At 39.6% G+C, this 20,904-nt stretch overlaps 2 protein-coding genes across 3 annotated transcripts in view; one reads left to right on the top strand and one right to left on the bottom strand.

The window, feature by feature from the left end:
• The window catches only part of LOC132553157 (cubilin-like), a 38,870-nt gene extending 26,692 nt beyond the window's left edge, over nt 1-12,178 (bottom strand). The window contains exons 1-8 of one of the 2 annotated variants that reach the window (XM_060217378.1): nt 12,128-12,178; nt 10,516-10,586; nt 9,963-10,208; nt 6,607-6,708; nt 2,314-2,508; nt 2,109-2,228; nt 1,193-1,426; nt 107-205 (exon numbers count right to left, since the gene is read on the bottom strand). In XM_060217378.1, coding sequence (XP_060073361.1) covers nt 107-205; nt 1,193-1,426; nt 2,109-2,228; nt 2,314-2,508; nt 6,607-6,708; nt 9,963-10,208; nt 10,516-10,586; nt 12,128-12,132 — 1,072 coding nt within the window. In that variant the 5' untranslated portion in view covers nt 12,133-12,178. Of the gene's footprint in view, nt 1-106; nt 206-1,192; nt 1,427-2,108; nt 2,229-2,313; nt 2,509-6,606; nt 6,709-9,962; nt 10,209-10,515; nt 10,587-11,655; nt 11,744-12,127 lie in introns of those variants that run through there. The other variant, XM_060217379.1, reaches the window with a different exon arrangement.
• Nucleotides 12,179-14,563: 2,385 nt separating this feature from the next.
• Nucleotides 14,564-18,179, top strand: LOC132553098 (small ubiquitin-related modifier 2-A-like). Its single transcript, XM_060217310.1, has 4 exons — nt 14,564-14,675; nt 15,308-15,454; nt 16,557-16,628; nt 17,676-18,179. The coding sequence occupies exons 1-4, from the start codon at nt 14,661-14,663 to the stop codon at nt 17,736-17,738; spliced, it is 297 nt and encodes a 98-aa protein (XP_060073293.1). The 5' UTR covers nt 14,564-14,660; the 3' UTR covers nt 17,739-18,179.
• The last annotated feature ends 2,725 nt before the right edge of the window (nt 18,180-20,904 follow it).

The following is a 20,904-nucleotide window of genomic DNA, read 5'->3' as shown; positions in this document are numbered from 1 at the left end:
TCTATTTAGAAATGTAGAGTTATCTACCCTTGTATTACAACAGGTAATTTCTCTAATTAGTCATGTACCTGATACTAAAATGACATGCAGTAGCACCTGGTCTTACCTTGTTGCTTGAAATTTAAATTCACAACACTATCATCCAGAGACTTTTCCAGTCTGATCTGTATCAACAGCTTGTTGCCACTAGTTACGATCAGCTGACCTGCAGGATAGGAGTATGTTATCAGCAGACTGATATACTGTCATTATGTTAATAGAAGAATGTCTATGTAAAGATATGATAGACATTATACATGCAGCATCATCAAACTCAGTGAGTGGAAATGTTTGGAGTCTTCTGAAATAAGTCTTCATATTTAAGTAAGAACAAACACTACCAACACTAACATTAATGATAAAAAGTGTTTTATAAAATCTGAAATCCTTGCAGTAATGAAAGGGAATAGTAATATCACAGGTCAAAATCCAAAAAGGCTGTCTGTTGGCCATTTTTCTTAAAACTAAGGTGAAGCAACAATTGAATAGAACTTATATACAAAACTGTTGAATTCTCTCCAAAAAACAGCTTTATTGGACACAAAGTTTCAACAGGGGGCAGTAATTCCGTAATTTCAAGTGATTTCAAGCTCTGAAATAGGTACACTGCATATCCTCTTAGAATGACCTACAGTGTACATACAGACTAAGTATCATGATCCTAGTTTAGATGATGGCAAAGTTATGCTTCAGACACAAAATTTGCCTTGAATTTAGTACATTGCACATTGTTTAATAACCAATTTATATATACCAAATGCAGGTAAATTATTCTCTGAACATGAAATTTCAACAAAGGACAATAACTCTGTAATTAGTTTACCCCGCATTTGGTACACTGCACATTGTCTTAATATGAAAGATGTGTATAATCAGATTCATGTTCCTTGTTTGATAAGTTCTGGACATGAATGGATGGACAGAGGAGGTGGTGACTACATGCATATAATCCCCCTAAAATTCTTTTGTAGCGAAAAATAGCTTGATATTCCATTTACATGTAATTCAAAATATAACAAAGATTCAAAATCTTTTTCACCTAATAGAAATGCAATACTCTCACAATCAGAAGCATTATCTCATATTTCAAAAGATCTGAAGATCACATATAGCTATGACTTTTCAAAATCTTAATTTAAACTTTAATTTTTACCATTCTGGCTGCTGGAGAGAAGAGTAGAAATTAGTGGGGAGCTTTGACTGCCACCATCACGTAGTATGACAGAGTTTCCTCCCTCTGGCAGTACTAAGTCATTCACCATGGTTACCAGTGTTGTGTTCTCTAGAGCTGTTACAATGACAAGACAATCCAGTGGAAGGTTTGGTGTGGATGGAAGGGAGAACTGAACAGGCAGGCTGCTATTGACTTCTATCTGTCTGGTGCAGGCTGTAAAAAGGAGTGAAAAGGAGTGAAAAGGAATGCCTGTACATTTCAAAGAGAAGACTGCAATATTACATCACTGAATGGGATAACTGAACATTTCATCACACCACAGACTGCAATATTACATCACTGAAAGGGATACCTGCAGATTTCAACACACCACAGACTGCGATATTACATCACTGAAAGGGATAACTGTACATTTCATCACACCACAGACTGCAATATTTCATCACTGAAAGGGATACCTGCAGATTTCATCACACGACAGATTGCGATATTACATCACTGAAAGGGATAACTGTACATTTCATCACACCACAGACTGCAATATTACATCACTGAAAGGGATACCTGCAGATTTCATCACACCACAGACTGCGATATTACATCACTGAAAGGGATAACTGTACATTTCATCACACCACAGACTGCAATATTTCATCACTGAAAGGGATAACTGTACATTTCATCACACCACAGACTGCAATATTACATCACTGAAAGGGATAACTGTACATTTCATCACACCACAGACTGCAATATTACATCACTGAAAGGGATACCTGCAGATTTCATCACACCACAGACTGCAATATTACATCACTGAAAGGGATACCTGCACATTTCAACACACATTTATATAGTAAAAGTAAAACAGACAGTCAACATAATTTACACATACCAGGATCTACACCCGTCAGAAAGGCCTTGAACTGCTGCTGTGCTGAGTTATTTTGCAAGGTTAAGGTGAGGGTCAGGTTTCCATTGGTACCAAGTAGAATGTCATCAGGTATATTACTGCCTGTTAATACAAAACAAAAACCTGCAGCTCAACAGAAGTAGTACTTGACAGAACACGACTCATTATCATCATGTTTATACTGTACCTTTCATGGTCCGATTGGTATTGCCATTCTTTACCACGAGAGAACCTGCCACTAAGCTGAAGTCTGTAAATGACATAACAGAATTCCTGTCATCAGCAGGCAAGGTCACTTGATAGTCACATGCCACAGGTCCAGTCAAAGGCAAGTAAACAGGGGAGACAATCGGTTTTGTCCAATCCACAACATTGGTACAGTCTGCAACATGTAATAAAGATCAGACAGCTATAGAAGTATACTTTTATATGAACAAATGGTTATTGAGGTGACTTATCATCATATGACAATAAGGGTGATAATATACACATCAGAGGCTATGAGGGTGAAAGTATACATCTGTCACGTGACTATGAGGGTGAAAGTATACATCTGTCATGTGACTATGTGGGTGACAGTATACATCTGTCATGTGACTATGTGGGTGACAGTATACATCTGTCACGTGACTATGAGGGTGAAAGTATACATCTGTCACGTGACTATGAGGGTGAAGGTATACATCTGTCACGTGACTATGAGGGTGAAGGTATACATCTGTCACGTGACTATGAGGGTGAAGGTATACATCTGTCACGTGACTATGAGGGTGAAAGTACACATCTGTCATGTGACTATGAGGGTGAAGGTACACATCTGTCACGTGACTATGAGGGTGAAGGTACACATCTGTCACGTGACTATGAGGGTGAAGGTATACATCTGTCACGTGACTATGAGGGTGAAGGTATACATCTGTCACGTGACTATGAGGGTGAAAGTATACATCTGTCACGTGACTATGAGGGTGAAAGTATACATCTGTCACGTGACTATGAGGGTGAAGGTATACATCTGTCACGTGACTATGAGGGTGAAGGTATACATCTGTCACGTGACTATGAGGGTGAAGGTATACATCTGTCACGTGACTATGAGGGTGAAGGTATACATCTGTCACGTGACTATGAGGGTGAAGGTATACATCTGTCACGTGACTATGAGGGTGAAAGTATACATCTGTCACGTGACTATGAGGGTGAAAGTACACATCTGTCACGTGACTATGAGGGTGAAGGTACACATCTGTCACGTGACTATGAGGGTGAAGGTACACATCTGTCACGTGACTATGAGGGTGAAGGTATACATCTGTCACGTGACTATGAGGGTGAAAGTATACATCTGTCACGTGACTATGAGGGTGAAAGTATACATCTGTCACGTGACTATGAGGGTGAAGGTATACATCTGTCACGTGACTATGAGGGTGAAGGTATACATCTGTCACGTGACTATGAGGGTGAAGGTATACATCTGTCACGTGACTATGAGGGTGAAGGTATACATCTGTCACGTGACTATGAGGGTGAAGGTATACATCTGTCACGTGACTATGAGGGTGAAAGTATACATCTGTCACGTGACTATGAGGGTGAAAGTATACATCTGTCACGTGACTATGAGGGTGAAAGTATACATCTGTCACGTGACTATGAGGGTGAAAGTATACATCTGTCACGTGACTATGAGGGTGAAGGTATACATCTGTCACGTGACTATGAGGGTGAAAGTATACATCTGTCACGTGACTATGAGGGTGAAAGTATACATCTGTCACGTGACTATGAGGGTGAAAGTATACATCTGTCACGTGACTATGAGGGTGAAAGTATACATCTGTCACGTGACTATGAGGGTGAAAGTATACATCTGTCACGTGACTATGAGGGTGAAGGTATACATCTGTCACGTGACTATGAGGGTGAAGGTATACATCTGTCACGTGACTATGAGGGTGAAGGTATACATCTGTCACGTGACTATGAGGGTGAAGGTATACATCTGTCACGTGACTATGAGGGTGAAGGTATACATCTGTCACGTGACTATGAGGGTGAAGGTATACATCTGTCACGTGACTATGAGGGTGAAGGTACACATCTGTCACGTGACTATGAGGGTGAAGGTATACATCTGTCACGTGACTATGAGGGTGAAGGTACACATCTGTCACGTGACTATGAGGGTGAAGGTACACATCTTTCACGTGACTATGAGGGTGAAGGTACACATCTGTCACGTGGCTATGAGGGTGAAGGTACACATCTTTCACGTGACTATGAGGGTGAAGGTACACATCTGTCACGTGGCTATGAGGGTGAAGGTACACATCTTTCACGTGACTATGAGGGTGAAGGTATACATCTGTCACGTGGCTATGAGGGTGAAGGTACACATCTGTCACGTGGCTATGAGGGTGAAGGTACACATCTGTCACGTGGCTATGAGGGTGAAGGTATACATCTGTCACGTGACTATGAGGGTGATGGGTGAAGGTATACATCTGTCACGTGACTATGAGGGTGATGGTATACATCTGTCACGTGACTATGAGGGTGAAGGTATACATCTGTCACGTGACTATGAGGGTGAAGGTATACATCTGTCACGTGACTATGAGGGTGAAGGTATACATCTGTCACGTGACTACGAGGGTGAAGGTATACATCTGTCACGTGACTATGAGGGTGAAGGTATACATCTGTCACGTGACTATGAGGGTGAAAGTGTACGTCTGTCACGTGACTATGAGGGTGAAAGTGTACGTCTGTCACGTGACTATGAGGGTGAAAGTATACGTCTGTCACGTGACTATGAGGGTGAAAGTATACGTCTGTCACGTGACTATGAGGGTGATAGTATACGTCTGTCACCTGACTATGAGGGTGATAGTATACGTCTGTCACGTGACTATGAGGGTGAAAGTATACGTCTGTCACGTGACTATGAGGGTGAAAGTATACGTCTGTCACGTGACTATGAGGGTGAAAGTATACGTCTGTCACGTGACTATGAGGGTGAAAGTATACGTCTGTCACGTGACTATGAGGGTGATAGTATACGTCTGTCACGTGACTATAAGGGTGATAGTATACATCTGTCACGTGACTATGAGGGTGATAGTATACATCTGTCACGTGACTATGAGGGTGATAGTATACACCTGTCACATGACTATGAGGTTGATAGTATACATGTCAGATGGCTATGAGGGTGACAGTATACACCTGTCACATGGCTATGAGGGTGAAAGTATATATCTGTCACGTGACTATGAGGGTGAAAGTATACATCTGTCACGTGACTATGAGAGTGATAGTATACATCTGTCACGTGACTATGAGGGTGAAGGTATACATCTGTCACGTGACTATGAGGGTGAAGGTATACATCTGTCACGTGACTATGTGGGTGACAGTATACATCTGTCACGTGATTATGAGGGTGATAGTATACCTCTGTCACGTGACTATGAGGGTGACAGTATACATCTGTCACGTGACTATGAGGGTGAAAGTATACATCTGTCACGTGACTATGAGGGTGAAAGTATACATCTGTCACGTGACTATGAGGGTGATAGTATACATCTGTCACGTGACTATGAGGGTGATAGTATACACCTGTCACATGACTATGAGGGTGATAGTATACATCTGTCACATGGCTATTAGGGTGATAGTATACATCTGTCACGTGACTATGAGGGTGATAGTATACATGTCAGATGGCTATGAGGGTGATAATATACATGTCAGATGGCTATGAGGGTGACAGTATACACCTGTCACATGGCTATGAGGGTGATAGTATACATCTGTCACATGGCTATGAGGGTGATGGTATACATCTGTCACAGGGCTATGAGGGTGATAGTATACACCTGTCACATGGCTATGAGGGTGACAGTATACATCTGTCACATGGCTATGAGGGTGATAGTATACATGTCAGATGGCTATGAGGGTGATAATATACATGTCAGATGGCTATGAGGGTGACAGTATACACCTGTCACATGGCTATGAGGGTGATAGTATACATCTGTCACATGGCTATGAGGGTGATGGTATACATCTGTCACATGGCTATGAGGGTGATAGTATACATATGTCATATGACTATGAGTGTGATAGTACACATCTGTCACATGGCAATAAGGGTGATAGCATACACCTGTCACATGACTATGAGTGTGATAGTACACATCTGTCACATGGCTATGAGGGTGATAGTATAAATCTGTCACATGGCTATGAGGGTGATAGCATACATCTGTCACATGACTATGAGTGTGATAGTACACATCTGTCACATGGCTATGAGTGTGATAGTACACATGTGTTATGAGTGTCTTGTGACCATCTCCATCACACAACTATCTCTATGGTCATATAACCCTGTAAACTGTCATGAGTCCCATGTGACTATCTACAGTATATCACATGAACATATTTGATATAAGATATAACATACCGTCTCCGTTGTAGGTGATTTGGAAGGATCCTTGGGTAGAATTTTTATTGTGGAAGACAATAGATGTCATTTTGTTTGTAGAGATCAATAGTTCCTTGGACACTGTAAATGAAAGTCAGATATGTATATCAAATCTTCAATATCAATAACTTAATAAATAATGATAAACACGAAACAGAAATACAAACTCACTCCACCAAAAGGTTATAAAACAATAAAACATTAATCACCTTTTAAATGTTTTTCTTTAAAAATGGAGACATATTTTATCCAATGTAGTCTTCAGTCAAAACTGGTGGCAATATTGTTAATATTCTTACCTGAGTCATCAGCCTAACCTGTGTCATCAGCCTTACCTGTGTCCCCAGTCTTACCTATGTCACCAGCCTTAACTATGTCACCAGCCTTACCTGTGTCACCAGCCTTACCTGTGTCACCAGCCTTACCTGTATCACCAGCCTTACCTGTGTCACCAGCCTTACCTGTGTCACCATCCTTACCTGTGTCACCAGCCTTACCTGTATCATCAGCCTTACCTGTATCACAAGCCTTACCTGTATCACCAGCCTTACCTCTGTGATACAGCCTTACCTGTGTCACAAGCCTTACCTGTGTCATCAGCCTCACCTGTGTCACCAGCCTTACCTATGTCACCAGCCTAAACTGTATCACCATCCTTACCTGTGTCACCAGCCTTACCTGTATCATCAGCCTTACCTGTATCACCAGCCTTACCTGTGTGGTACAGCCTTACCTGTGTCACCAGCCTTACCTGTATCACCGGCCTTACCTGTATCACCAGCCTTACCTCTGTGATACAGCCTTACCTGTGTCACCAGCCTTACCTGTGTCATCAGCCTCACCTGTGTCACCAGCCTTACCTATGTCACCAGCCTAAACTGTATCACCATCCTTACCTGTGTCACCAGCCTTACCTGTATCATCAGCCTTACCTGTATCACAAGCCTTACCTGTGTCAGCAGCCTTACCTGTATCATCAGCCTTACCTGTATCACCAGCCTTACCTGTGTGATACAGCCTTACCTGTGTCACCAGCCTTACCTGTATCATCGGCCTTACCTAGATCACCAGCCTTACCTGTATCATCAGCCTTACCTGTGTCATCAGCCTTACGTATCACCATCCTTACCTGTATCACAAGCCTTACCTGTATCATCAGCCTTACCTGTATCACCAGCCTTACCTGTGTGATACAGCCTTACCTGTGTCACCAGCCTTACCTATGTCACCAGCCTTACCTGTATCACCAGCCTTACCTGTGTCACCAGCCTTACCTGTGTCACAAGCCTTACCTGTATCACCAGCCTTACCTGTATCACCATCCTTACCTGTGTCACCAGCCTTACCTGTGTCACCAGCCTTACCTGTGTCACCAGCCTTACCTGTGTCACAAGCCTTACCTATATCACCGGCCTTACCTGTATCACCGGCCTTACCTGTGTCACCGGCCTTACCTGTGTCACCGGCCTTACCTGTATCACCGGCCTTACCTGTATCATCAGCCTTACCTGTGTCATCAGCCTTACCTGTGTCACCAGCCTTACCTGTATCACCATCCTTACCTGTGTCACCAGCCTTACCTGAGTCACCAGCCTTACCTGTATCACCAGCCTTACCTGTGTGATACAGCCTTACCTGTATCATCAGCCTTACCTGTATCACCGGCCTTACCTGTATCACCAGCCTTACCTTTATCATCAGCCTTACCTGTATCACTGGCCTTACCTGTATCACCAGCCTTACCTGTATCATCAGCCTTACCTGTATCACCGGCCTTACCTGTTTGATACAGCCTTACCTGTATCATCAGCCTTACCTGTATCATCAGCCTTACCTGTATCACTGGCCTTACCTGTATCATCAGCCTTACCTGTATCATCAGTCTTACCTGTATCATCAGCCTTACCTGTATCATCAGCCTTACCTGTGTGATACAGCCTTACCTGTATCACCAGCCTTACCTGTGTGATACAGCCTTACCTGTATCATCAGCCTTACCTGTGTGATACAGCCTTACCTGTATCATCAGCCTTACCTGTATCATCAGCCTTACCTGTATCATCAGCCTTACCTGTGTGATACAGCCTTACCTGTATCACCAGCCTTACCTGTGTCACCAGCCTTACCTGTATCACCAGCCTTACCTGTGTCACCAGCCTTACCTGTATCACCAGCCTTACCTGTGTCACCAGCCTTACCTGTATCATTGGCCTTACCTGTGTCACCAGCCTTACCTGTATCATTGGCCTTACCTGTGTCACCAGCCTTACCTGTATCACCAGCCTTACCTGTGTCACCAGCCTTACCTGTATCACCAGCCTTACCTGTGTCACCAGCCTTACCTGTATCATTGGCCTTACCTGTATCACCAGCCTTACCTGTATCATTGGCCTTACCTGTGTCACCAGCCTTACCTGTATCATTGGCCTTACCTGTGTCACCAGCCTTACCTGTGTCACCAGCCTTACCTGTGTCACCAGCCTTACCTGTATCACCAGCCTTACCTGTGTCACCAGCCTTACCTGTGTCACCAGCCTTACCTGTGTCACCATCCTTACCTGTGTCACCAGCCTTACCTGTGTCACCAGCCTTACCTGTGTCACCAGCCTTACCTGTGTCACCAGCCTTACCTGTGTCACCAGCCTTACCTGTGTCACCAGCCTTACCTGTATCACCAGCCTTACCTGTATCACCAGCCTTACCTGTATCACCAGCCTTACCTGTATCACCAGCCTTACCTGTATCATCAGCCTTACCTGTGTGATACAGTCTTACCTGTATCATCAGCCTTACCTGTATCACCAGCCTTACCTGTATCACCAGCCTTACCTGTATCATCAGCCTTACCTGTATCATCAGCCTTACCTGTATCACCAGCCTTACCTGTGTGATACAGCCTTACCTGTATCACCAGCCTTACCTGTATCACCAGCCTTACCTGTGTCACCAGCCTTACCTGTATCACCAGCCTTACCTGTATCATCAGCCTTACCTGTATCACCAGCCTTACCTGTATCACCAGCCTTACCTGTATCACCAGCCTTACCTGTGTCACCAGCCTTACCTGTATCACCGGCCTTACCTGTATCACCAGCCTTACCTGTATCACCAGCCTTACCTGTATCATCAGCCTTACCTGTATCACCAGCCTTACCTGTATCATCAGCCTTACCTGTATCACCAGCCTTACCTGTATCACCAGCCTTACCTGTATCACCAGCCTTACCTGTATCACCAGCCTTACCTGTATCACCAGCCTTACCTGTGTGATACAGCCTTACCTGTATCACCAGCCTTACCTGTATCACCAGCCTTACCTGTATCACCAGCCTTACCTGTATCACCAGCCATGTAAGTCTTGATGACCCTAGCCTCTGTTGTGTTGGCCTGGTATTTGCCAGAGTAGACAGTGATGGAACTGTTAGAAGTGAATTGTGTGATACTAATCAAGAGGTTTGTAGTCTTGTTGTTGTCACGCTTTAGGTACCACACACATGTCTGATTTGTGATGTCAGAGAAGTTCACATGGATAGGTGTTTGCATGCTGGTATTGAACTGACCTCCACAGATGTCCAAAAAAGCTGAAAGAAATGCATGATAATGCACACAACAGAAAGAAACTGTCTCATAGTCAACAAATGATGAATAATTAATATCAACCATATTTGTTGTTTCAATCATGAGATGTTACAAAAGCAGTGAAGTGTGACCATTGATAATATTATCCTCATCCTTTCAATTACATAAAAAAACTGTGATAGAGTTGATTACAGAAATAATCAATTAGAAATCAATGAAATTTAGAAACACATAATTAAATATGGTTTCTTTCTGGCTGAAATTCTTATAAACAAAATACCATATTGTCTTGCTTCTCACAACACCTACCTGATTCAGACATGCTAACCACAGCCAGGAAACCTGTGACCAATATCCAAATCATCCGTGCCTGCATAGTGCTGAAGCCAGAGACAAATCATTATCAACACCTTAGAGAACCAATATTGTAAAGGTTAAAGGGTAAGTAGCTTTCATGTGTCATGAGAAAGTCATTGTGGGATTGATTATATCAAGCCAGTGTCAATACATGCATACCATCAAAACTGTCATCCTATACTGATAATTCTTATAAAGCTATTTTCAGTGGGAAATAAAAAACATTCTGCACAGAAATCCATTTTTTTTCCATAAAAAATCCAGTAAATTTAACCTCCTCCTCAGGAAGAAATAGAGAGCCATTTTGGTAATTAAAGCACCATCCATGAAGAACATTCGATTCTACCATACCTGGTGTTTAGAAAAAGTTTTTTGAAATTTAAGTCAGTTTGACCTCTTTTGGGCCCATCCATCAGCCATCATCCTTTCCTCATAATTCGAACCAAGTTTGAAATATTATATTTTCTATAGTATAAACTTAACCAATCCCAACTGGGGAAAAAGTGAGACCCTAGGGCCATGAAATTTACAAGTTTTGTAAAGCACCCTAAGATGTTTCTATCCATGAGGAGTATTTGATTCTACCATATCTGGGTGTGGAGAAGAACATTTTTGAAATTTGGGTCAATCTAACACATTTTGGCCTGCCCCCAGGTCCCTGCATCATGCAATGTTTTTGTTCATCTTTGGCCAGGGAAGGTTTCTGCAAAATTTCATTGTAATCAGTTCAGAGATTTTTGATAAGTTGAAATTGTTCATGTACATACGACACCTGGGGATATCGCAATAGGTCACCATGAGACTATGCCTCAGGTATCCCTATAAATCAAATGACAAATATTACACGGCAGTAAAGGTAGCTAACGTAAGCCTTACGGGACTGTTTTGCGTTTGCCATTTCAAAAACATTAACATAGCACACGCGTTATGTCATAGTCACGAGACCTCTATGGTCAAGGCCATGTAAGCTTCATTGCCGGCAAACAACTTTTTCGTCGAAATGAATACGGAAGTTTGACAATCGATGCGTTTTAGACGAAATGTGCTATATATGCGACCTAACAAACTATTTGACAGTTATTCAATACTTACACACGTAACACAAACAACCGTGTTTATGAAAAATAATATGTCTTTTACGACGTAATAAACGAAGAAAACAGTCACAAATCACCAACTTGTTGCTTCCACCGGCTACTTTCAGTTTGTGATACTCCCAACTAACCTGACTAATACAGTTGTTATATTACCGTTAGTGTGAGACAAGTGCGTAAACCCTTACGCTCTATATAAACAGTGTTTGATACCAATTTAAACATTTTTTTCCCACACGTACATACGATCATATTTTCCTTTTTATAAAATGCTTCAACATGCTGTGCCAAGTCAGTATCATTACTTTAACTTGCAAAAATAATAGTATGTTAACGTATGATCCCCTAAGCATATCTCTCAAAGCAGACATTTTCAAAATGTGACTACATGCTACTAAGATGGTGTTTGGTGATGTTATATTTCTTCTAAAAGAACATTTGAAATTTTTCCACCCTGTAAACCACCATACCTCATTCTTAACTGAAAGAACACCTTCGTTCTCTAGTTATGAGAGCTTTCCTCTACAAGAATTGTGAACGGCGGTATAAATATATGGTTGTGAACTATCATGGCTGAAACGGTATTACGAACTAAATTACGTCCAAATCAAAGAAATATACGGATGACTAAATCATAAAAATGATCGAATTTCTGGTTGACAGCATCTTCGATGAGTTTGGTGGCAAGATCTTCCAACAGACTATTGGAACACCTATGGGAACCAACTGCGCCGCTCAGTTGGCTAAGTTGTTTTTGTTTTCATACGAGACTGGAAGAGCTTATAAAAACAGAACACATATACCTTTCAAAGTTGTTTGATTTCACCTGCAGATACATTGATGACGTCTTGTCTTTAAATAATAAGAAAATTCATGATTACGTCTTCCGTATATATCCACCAGAACTGGAAATCAAAGACAGACACTTCTATATCAGCTGCTTAATCTATTCTTACAACGAAACCAACACAGACAGTTTTCCATCAATTGCAAGCTGTATGATAAACGTAGTGATTTCAATTACCCTAGTTTGAATTTTCCATTGCAGGATAGCAATATTCCTTTGTCTTCAAACTATGGTATTTACATGTCACCGCCTGAAGTTGATTCGGTGTTCAAGGGCCTGTTCCCATTATCACGATTTTAGAGCAATAAGTCGTCAACTGGCTGACAAACTCGTAATACAAGGGTTTAAAAGATGTAGGTTGATGAAAACTATGGTCGCCATAGTGATCTCACTGAGAAATACAGATTATATTTCTTTATGTGTATGCATGAAGTTGGACGTATTTGATGCTCGTTAGTTTACCTGTTCGTTCCGGCGTTGTATACCTTGTTCACATTTGAGAACGCGACATTACTTACATGGATTTATCAGGGACGTATATTACTGTATTATACGTCCCTGGGTTTATCAAAGTTTACATGGCGAGTATCGTCGATGAAGCAGGAGACACTTCCTCTTCCGGAACACCTGGTGTTATTTTCATTATACTTTTTCAGGAGTCTCATTGTATTTTTCTTTGTTTGTTCATATTTTGCCCTAGTTTTATGGATTTTGATTATGATTATGTTGATATGTTGGTATTATCTTGATGTTTTATTATTCCAACTTTGAAGACGTCTCTGTCCGTTTTCTTTATTAATGGGTAAAATGTGCATCTACTTAATTTTTTTTTCAACATCTGAGATCATATGTATATCTAAGATTCTTTTTATAAACGCTAATCACAGAAGTCATTACCACATAAATCTACACTCTTCTACGTGTCACGATTTAGCTTGTCGCTCGCCGTTCACATCTAACATTTTAAATATCTTTTCAAGTTCCACCCAAGGGACTGATCTGAAATTTTCCTGAAATGGTCCTGGACAAGTTTTATTTTTGGGATTCTGTTCAAAAACATACATGGCCATCTTAACCACCATTTTGAAAAGACATTTTAAACCTCTTCTCTCAACCAAATGTTCATTTGACTGGTTCCATTGAGCTGAAAATTAGTGAGAATGTTAAGGAAGGTTATCCTCTTGTATTATTTTCTGGCTTCGACCAAAGTTCGATATTGCAGCCATGGCGGCAATTTTGAATCATGACTTCGCGATCATGGTTTTCCTGAACATTACCTTTTTTTATATTTGTTAAGTTCCACCAGTGTGGTTGAGCTGAAATTTGTCCGAAATTATCTCGAGATGGTTTTGAATTGATATTGTTACTTATCGGGTTGGTCTGATATTGGATATGGCCGATACCTTGAAAAATTCATATAAAAACTTCATGATTATATTGGGAATGTTATGTTGAAATAAGGAGTTTATTGTTTATTTAATAGTAATGCTTTCCACAGTTGCCTCTCCCTGTCTATTTCCCGTGACCAGATTATAATAAACCAATATGTACTGACACGGAAATCCTTCAGTGATTCACTGTAACATATTCAAATCGTATTAGGTAAATAATTTTCATACTTTGAGAAACCGGATAAGTGATAGAAAACAGTATTTCACATGTATTTCTTACTTAAGCTGAAGTTTGTACGTAGTCACAACATATATTAGACAATCAAACTGCGCAAAAGGAAACTTGCACTCATCGACCCCTGTGACCTACTTTTCAATCCGGTTTCGTCCGGTTTGCGGGAGGCAAAGGAACGTGTAATCTTATTGGCCAAAAACGAAAAACAAATATTGAATGGAAAAAAAATCAAGTTCACAATAATACTGCTTTCCCTGATGTAAATCGTTTACAAATTTGCATGACCTGTAAATGCTCGTCATTTATGAAAAATGTCATCGGTTTAGAGTAACAATATCCCCTTGTTTTGATCAAGAGTTTCTTTGAGGCTATGTCCAACACTGACCAATCAGAGAGCGTGTATCATAACGCTTTGATAAGACCCCGGTATCCCTTTCCTTTGTGCGCCATTTTCCCCGCAAACCAGACCAAAAATACAACGCGACTAAGGGGACTTAGACATCTGGAGAACATTTCCTGTTGATTTCACAATGTCGGAGAACAAGGTACATTTGTTTCTCTATCTGAATTTTGAAACCCACAGGAGAACTGATAAAATATAGAATAGCACACGTTAGTTTCGGAATGGTTTTGTATGTGATTATTTCCCGCGGTTCTTTAATTATTTATCGGTATAATTGAAGTTTTTCGATTGTTATAAAAACTGTCTTGAAATTAGTTACGTACGTTTGTATGATGATTTAGGTAGAAACCATACAATCTATTTCGTTTGGTGGAAACACCCCGCCTTTACTTATAGTAAAGAAACGAAACGATAAAATCACGCTACGGCCACATGTTTGTGACCGGAGGTGGATATCGTACGGTCATTTCACAAAGAAACGCCATTTCCCCATTATTGTTATATTTTAGCACTCACTGTAAGCGAATCTTTCATCCGTCAATACACACTGTACATTCGGATCCAACGTGTAGGCTCTAGACACGGTAGCTGTCTTACATGGGTTTTTCACTCGTTACAGATTGATGTCTGGTGTAGCACATCGACTTTCTATTCATATGATTAATTATTTGAAAATTGTCAAAGATTCTACTGATGTAAATTCTGCTTTAAATTGATAGCTTTATCTTTTGGGTTGAAGGTATGTGTATGCTATAGGAATCATTTTATTGACAGGGAGCTGATGATCAGCAGATAGTAAAGCCAGAGGGGGCAGAACACATCAACTTAAAAGTCACAGGTCAAGATGGTAGTGTGGTACACTTTAAAATCAAGAAAAATACACCGCTACGGAAATTGATGTCGGCATACTGTGACAGAGTTGTAAGTATCCATCATACAAGAGAAATGGTAATGCTAGTGTGTCTTCAGATTAAAGTAAGTGATCAGTAAGTACATGGCTTATTTAACTATGATCAGTACAAGGAAAATCTTGGGAGCTAAGAGCAATGGGCCATTATGAGGAAATGTCAGGAAGTAAGGTTGGACATCTTATGTAAATTGCAAAAAGCACTGCAGAAAAATTGAGGGATCAGTTTAACTTTTGAGGGGCCCTTTTATTCCATGCAGATTATCCTTGCCAGTAATGTTGCAACTTTGCCAATACCATAGAATTCTCAAGTTTCTCATGTAAATGTAATTCTTCCTTGTATGTGGAAGTGTAAATACTAAGATTACTGTTATGTGACCCAGGTAAACACTGGTTGCAATATACTACATTAGATGAACTTGCTGTGTATATCAATCCCTAGCAATGGCATTTGTAATAAAAATGACTTCATTATACATGTAGCTGCAAATGATATCCACATGGATCCATGTGGGAACAGGGATATATTGATGAAAATACTAGCCTTGGTTCCGCAAGTGTTGCAGTTGCCTAAGGAAATCTTGGGACAAGTTCTTGTCTGTTACAATAATATTTGTACACCAGTTACAACACATGATATTGAAACACAACTAAACTTGATCTACCACGATTCCTTAAATGGTAGCAATGAAAAACAATTGGCACAGGTGGCTGGAATTGGCCAACTGAATTTTAAGTATATTTACTTGAACAGTTCAAAGTTGGTGAAAATCAGGCTACTTTTGACATTGTCAAGCTATATATGAGATCACTAGACTACTGTTTATAAAGTTGGTGAAAATCAGGCTACTTTTGACATTGTCAAGCTATATATGAGAACACTAGACTACTGTTTATAAAAGGTGGAGTTAATGGTTCTGATTTTTGGAGTATAGTCTTTCTTGAGAAAGGCATGGTTTTGTTTGAATGTTATAATTGCATTGATAGGAATTAAGGTCAATTGATGAAAAATAATGAGTTATAAATTATCGAACACTCTTGTATATGTTTGAATACTTTTAATATGGAATGTATGCTAATATTTACACTGATTTTTAACACGTTTTTATCTTTCAGGGAATAAAATTGGCATCCTTGCGATTTAGATTTGACGGCAACCCAATCAACGAGACGGACACTCCTACGGCAGTTAGTAATTTAATCTTTTAATTAAACACCAAATGGTTCTTGAAAATATGAAATTGATATCACTGAAGTGATCAATTGTAAATTGTAAGTAAAAAAAAGGAGGTGTTGTTACTCTTCTCACAGAATTGTACACATTTGTATGTATGCAGGAAAAATCCTGGGAACTGAGAGCAATGGAGCATTTTCATTGATTTTTAGCATAAATAAGATGGGCCGTCCTATGTAAAAATTAAAAAAACTGGAAATTTTCAGTTGTGAAGGGCCCTTGATCCCCTACAGGATTAATGTGTTCATTGTGAATTGTATAACAGTACTGGTTTATATGAGTACAGATTATCATAAAATATTGGTTATGTCTGAGACAACTGTTTCTGAAAAATTTTAAAACAAGGTTAAACACCATGATGTAGATTCCACATCATAAAATGATATTGCATCCTGGTAAATCTGCTTTTAATGATTGGGAAAATAAGCCGTTTTACATTAAGTTCCTGGAGGTGACAGGACACCAAAGATTGTTCATTTGGGAGTAGGTTTCCTTTTCAAAGTACATTTTCTTGTCAAACTAATAACAAGTTCATAATTTAGATAAGATATTGCAATAAATATTAATAACTTCAATTTAAGAGTAAGATTTCTTCACAAAAATAATTAGCAGACATAAGAGGACACCATAATAGATATATTGCCATTGAATAAAGAACATCAAGAAAGGCTTTCAAAATAATAAAAATAATGATTATAAAAATCTATCAACTTGGCTTTTATTTTATACAATTATGGCGTTTCATCCAGATCAAAATCAATAGAAAATTTTAATATAAAATGTAATTTCATGCAAAGTTATTTTATATGGAGTATTTTCTGTACGTTTCATCATCGAAGTATTAAAAATGAAACAAAGACACTTAAGTGTATATGGTGTCCTGTGTGACCTAGGGACAGCTAGTGATAAAATACACCACATGCTTGTAACATCTTTTAGTCTGAAGTTATATCACAATTTAACTCTTTAGTTTTCATCTTGTTTTTCTCTCTCTACCACAGCTCGACATGGAAGATGGAGACACGATAGATGTATTTGCACAACAAACTGGAGGACAACGGTAAATAAGAACAAAAGGAAATATTGGACTTTATAAGGAACCTCATCTCTCAGCATTCATCATTCTCATTTCTCATAGGAACTTCTTATCACTCATCTCATACTGACTTTGGCAGTCCTTGATTGCTGTGGTGAATGTTGTGAGGAGGAGAACTTGCATATTGTGAAGGAAGAAGTTGCCTCTGAGCTCAGCTTTCTTTGTGCTGTTTGTAAATTGGTGTAAAGGACACAACAGAAAAAGAGTAGAGAGTGTGACTTTTGGTGTAAAGACAAAGCAAGCCGGGATCACAAGATGTTGGTCCCACACAAACTTTTCATGTTATTTGTAGTGTCCACGAACTAGGTCATGTCACTTGTATATGTTTGTTTGTCAAAACATTTTTATTCATTAAGTCATTGACATTCATCTCATAAATATTGGTAAATAAACATGTGGTTGTACAGTTTTCTGTGAAATCATTTGTCAGTATTTTTGTCAGTTTATATAAGCTACAACTCAAATCTTAATGAGGTTATTACAGTTTGTGTGCTGGATTTATTGACCTGTACACAGCCAGGGTCATTTTGTGGCAGGGTCTCTACTAGGTAGCTGGTGGCACTGGCAACCTGTATCGTATACCATTAAATCTGTTTAATCAATTGTAATTGATAAAATAGCCTTGAATTACTGATGTCTGCCATTGATGGGGTCAATATAGGTCCGTCAATCATATCAACGACTGTGTGGAATGGCTAGAATATTGATGGGAAAATAGCTAGTATGAAATTTGAGAGACCCTCCAGTACCTTTTAAGAAATAGGGATAGAAATCTTTACTCTGCAAAATTCCAAGATGACTGCCTCTTGACCATTTTGTTTTACTGATCAGTCCAAAAGTCTGACGGGGACAAAGAGGAACCTATACACAAAATTTGAGAAATATTTATGCTGTACTACTCAAGTAGAGATAACAAACTTTCAAAATGAAAGATCAAAGATGGTCACCTGTCAGCCATTTTGTTTTTCTGATCAGTCCTAAAATTAAATGGGTACAAAGTGGAGTCTACACAGGAAATTTGAGAGAGATCTCTCCAAGCAATAATAATCTTTATTGAAAAAATCAAAACAAAAATTGATTATGGATGGGCTATACAGATGGTGGGCTGAAAATTGCAACTTCATTGGAAATTTTGATGTAGCTTAACAATTATCTTTTGTGGCAGTATTGACAATACAGAGTAAACAAGGGATCCCTCAATGGACTGCTTTAAGTGGTGCAAGGCAGATCTTTTCTCTTTTGCTGACTTTCCTCCAAATCAATTTCTCTTTCCTCTGCTCTTTTTAATTATCTGAAATTTGAGAGTTACTCTTACAAAGCTGTGATATTCTTTGTTGAATCCAAGATGTTCGTATACCTTCCATTTTGTTTTCCTGATTAATTCCAACTTTGAATAGCTACAACTCCAGATCCATGCCACACTTCTCATGGAATAGTGATAATAAACTTTCATGGTCAAATCCAAGATGGCTGCCTTTTGGTTATTTCCATTTTCTTACCTAGGGACCTCGCTTATGAAATCTGAGAATTTCTGATCAGTCTCAAGGGACCAAAGACAACCTACACCTGAAATCCATCCAGTGCTTCAGAAAATATTTATACCAGACTATGGCTTTTAAATATAATGATGGCCACCTGTTGGCCAACTTGTTTTTCCAATTGGAACATATAATGGTCTTAGCACATTTATGGACCAGGGGAACCAAGAAATAGCGACAAAGACCTTTTCACTATCAAAATCCAAGATTGTCTGGTTGGACATTTAAACCTACACAGGAAATTTGAAATTTATCCATCTAGTACTGCCCACAAAATGAAATTTTTTTCTCAATAAATAATGGATAAATATTCTCAACTTTCATATGTAGGTTTCCTTTTGTCCCTTGTGCATCATTGATTTTGGAACAACTGGTAATCAAAAATTCTTATGGGGTACATAATTCTCAAATTTAATACAAGCAAATAAGGGAAAACACCTACCAAACTTGCAAAGCACAAATTAAGATCATATGAGCGCTATGACCCCTCTGGATTCTTCAGATGAATTGTGAGAAAGATCAATCCAGGTCTATTGACAAGATTTTTTAAAGAACAAAGCATGAAAGTAGCTGCCTGCCATCATCAGATAGTGGACTAACCACTCAAAATGTTTCAAGGTAGCTGTAAAAGGTAATCTACTGAAGCTGTCATATTATATGCAAGGAGTATCCCAGGCATTCTACTTTCTCCAGAGGAAGGAACTGAGTTAAATCTATACTTTACTGATAAAAGTGTGTAGCGCGAATACTCTCAAACTTTACCTCTAAATATGTAAACACAATAAAAAACACAATGGAAAACAAGAGGCCCATGGGCCTTAACGGTCATCTGACAAAAAGCAAGCCAAACTCTAACAACAGTGAGTCTGGGCTTTATTCATTTGAATAAACTTGGTAGCCCTTCCTCCCAGCATCCTACAGGCCCAATATCAGCACTCTGAGCCTTTTGGTTACTGAGAAGAAGTCGTTTACAGATTTTAACATATCTGAACCCTGTGATCTTGAAAGTGGGTCAAGGTCATTCACTTGAACACATTTGGTAACACTTCCTCAAAGCATCCTACAGGACCAATATCAGCACTCTAATCATTTTGGTTATTGAGAAGTCATTTGCATATTTTAACATACTTAACCCCTGTGACCTAGAAAGTGGGGCGAGGTCAATCATTTGAACAAACTTGGTAGCATGTCATCCATGCATCCTACAGGTCCATTATCAGCACTCTTGGACTTTTGCTTATTGAGAAGAGGTTGTTTGTATATTTTAATATAATTGACCCCTGTGACCTTGAAAGTGGGTCAAAGTCATTAATTTGAACAAACTTTGTAGGGCTCCATGCCAGCATGCTATGGGCCAAGTATTAGCCCCCTAGGCCTTCTAGTATTTGAGAAGAAGTTTTTTGAAAAGTTTACGGACACATGACGACGGACGAAGCACGATGGCTATAGGTCCTCTCGACCCTTCGGGTCAGATGACCTAAAAATCAGTTCCATCCACTTAATGTAGTCACTCTTTTGGCCTTGAGAGAGTAGGGGATGGCCTTTGAATATGAATAGTCATTGGGCCACCTAGTTGAAAGCAAGTGTGTGCTTCTG

This window comes from Ylistrum balloti, unplaced genomic scaffold, assembly GCF_031769215.1.
Source record: "Ylistrum balloti isolate Yb309-2 unplaced genomic scaffold, AGI_CSIRO_Ybal_v1 Utg370298, whole genome shotgun sequence".
Lineage (NCBI taxonomy): Eukaryota > Metazoa > Mollusca > Bivalvia > Pectinida > Pectinidae > Ylistrum > Ylistrum balloti.
This window is presented reverse-complemented; position numbering and strand designations above follow the sequence as displayed.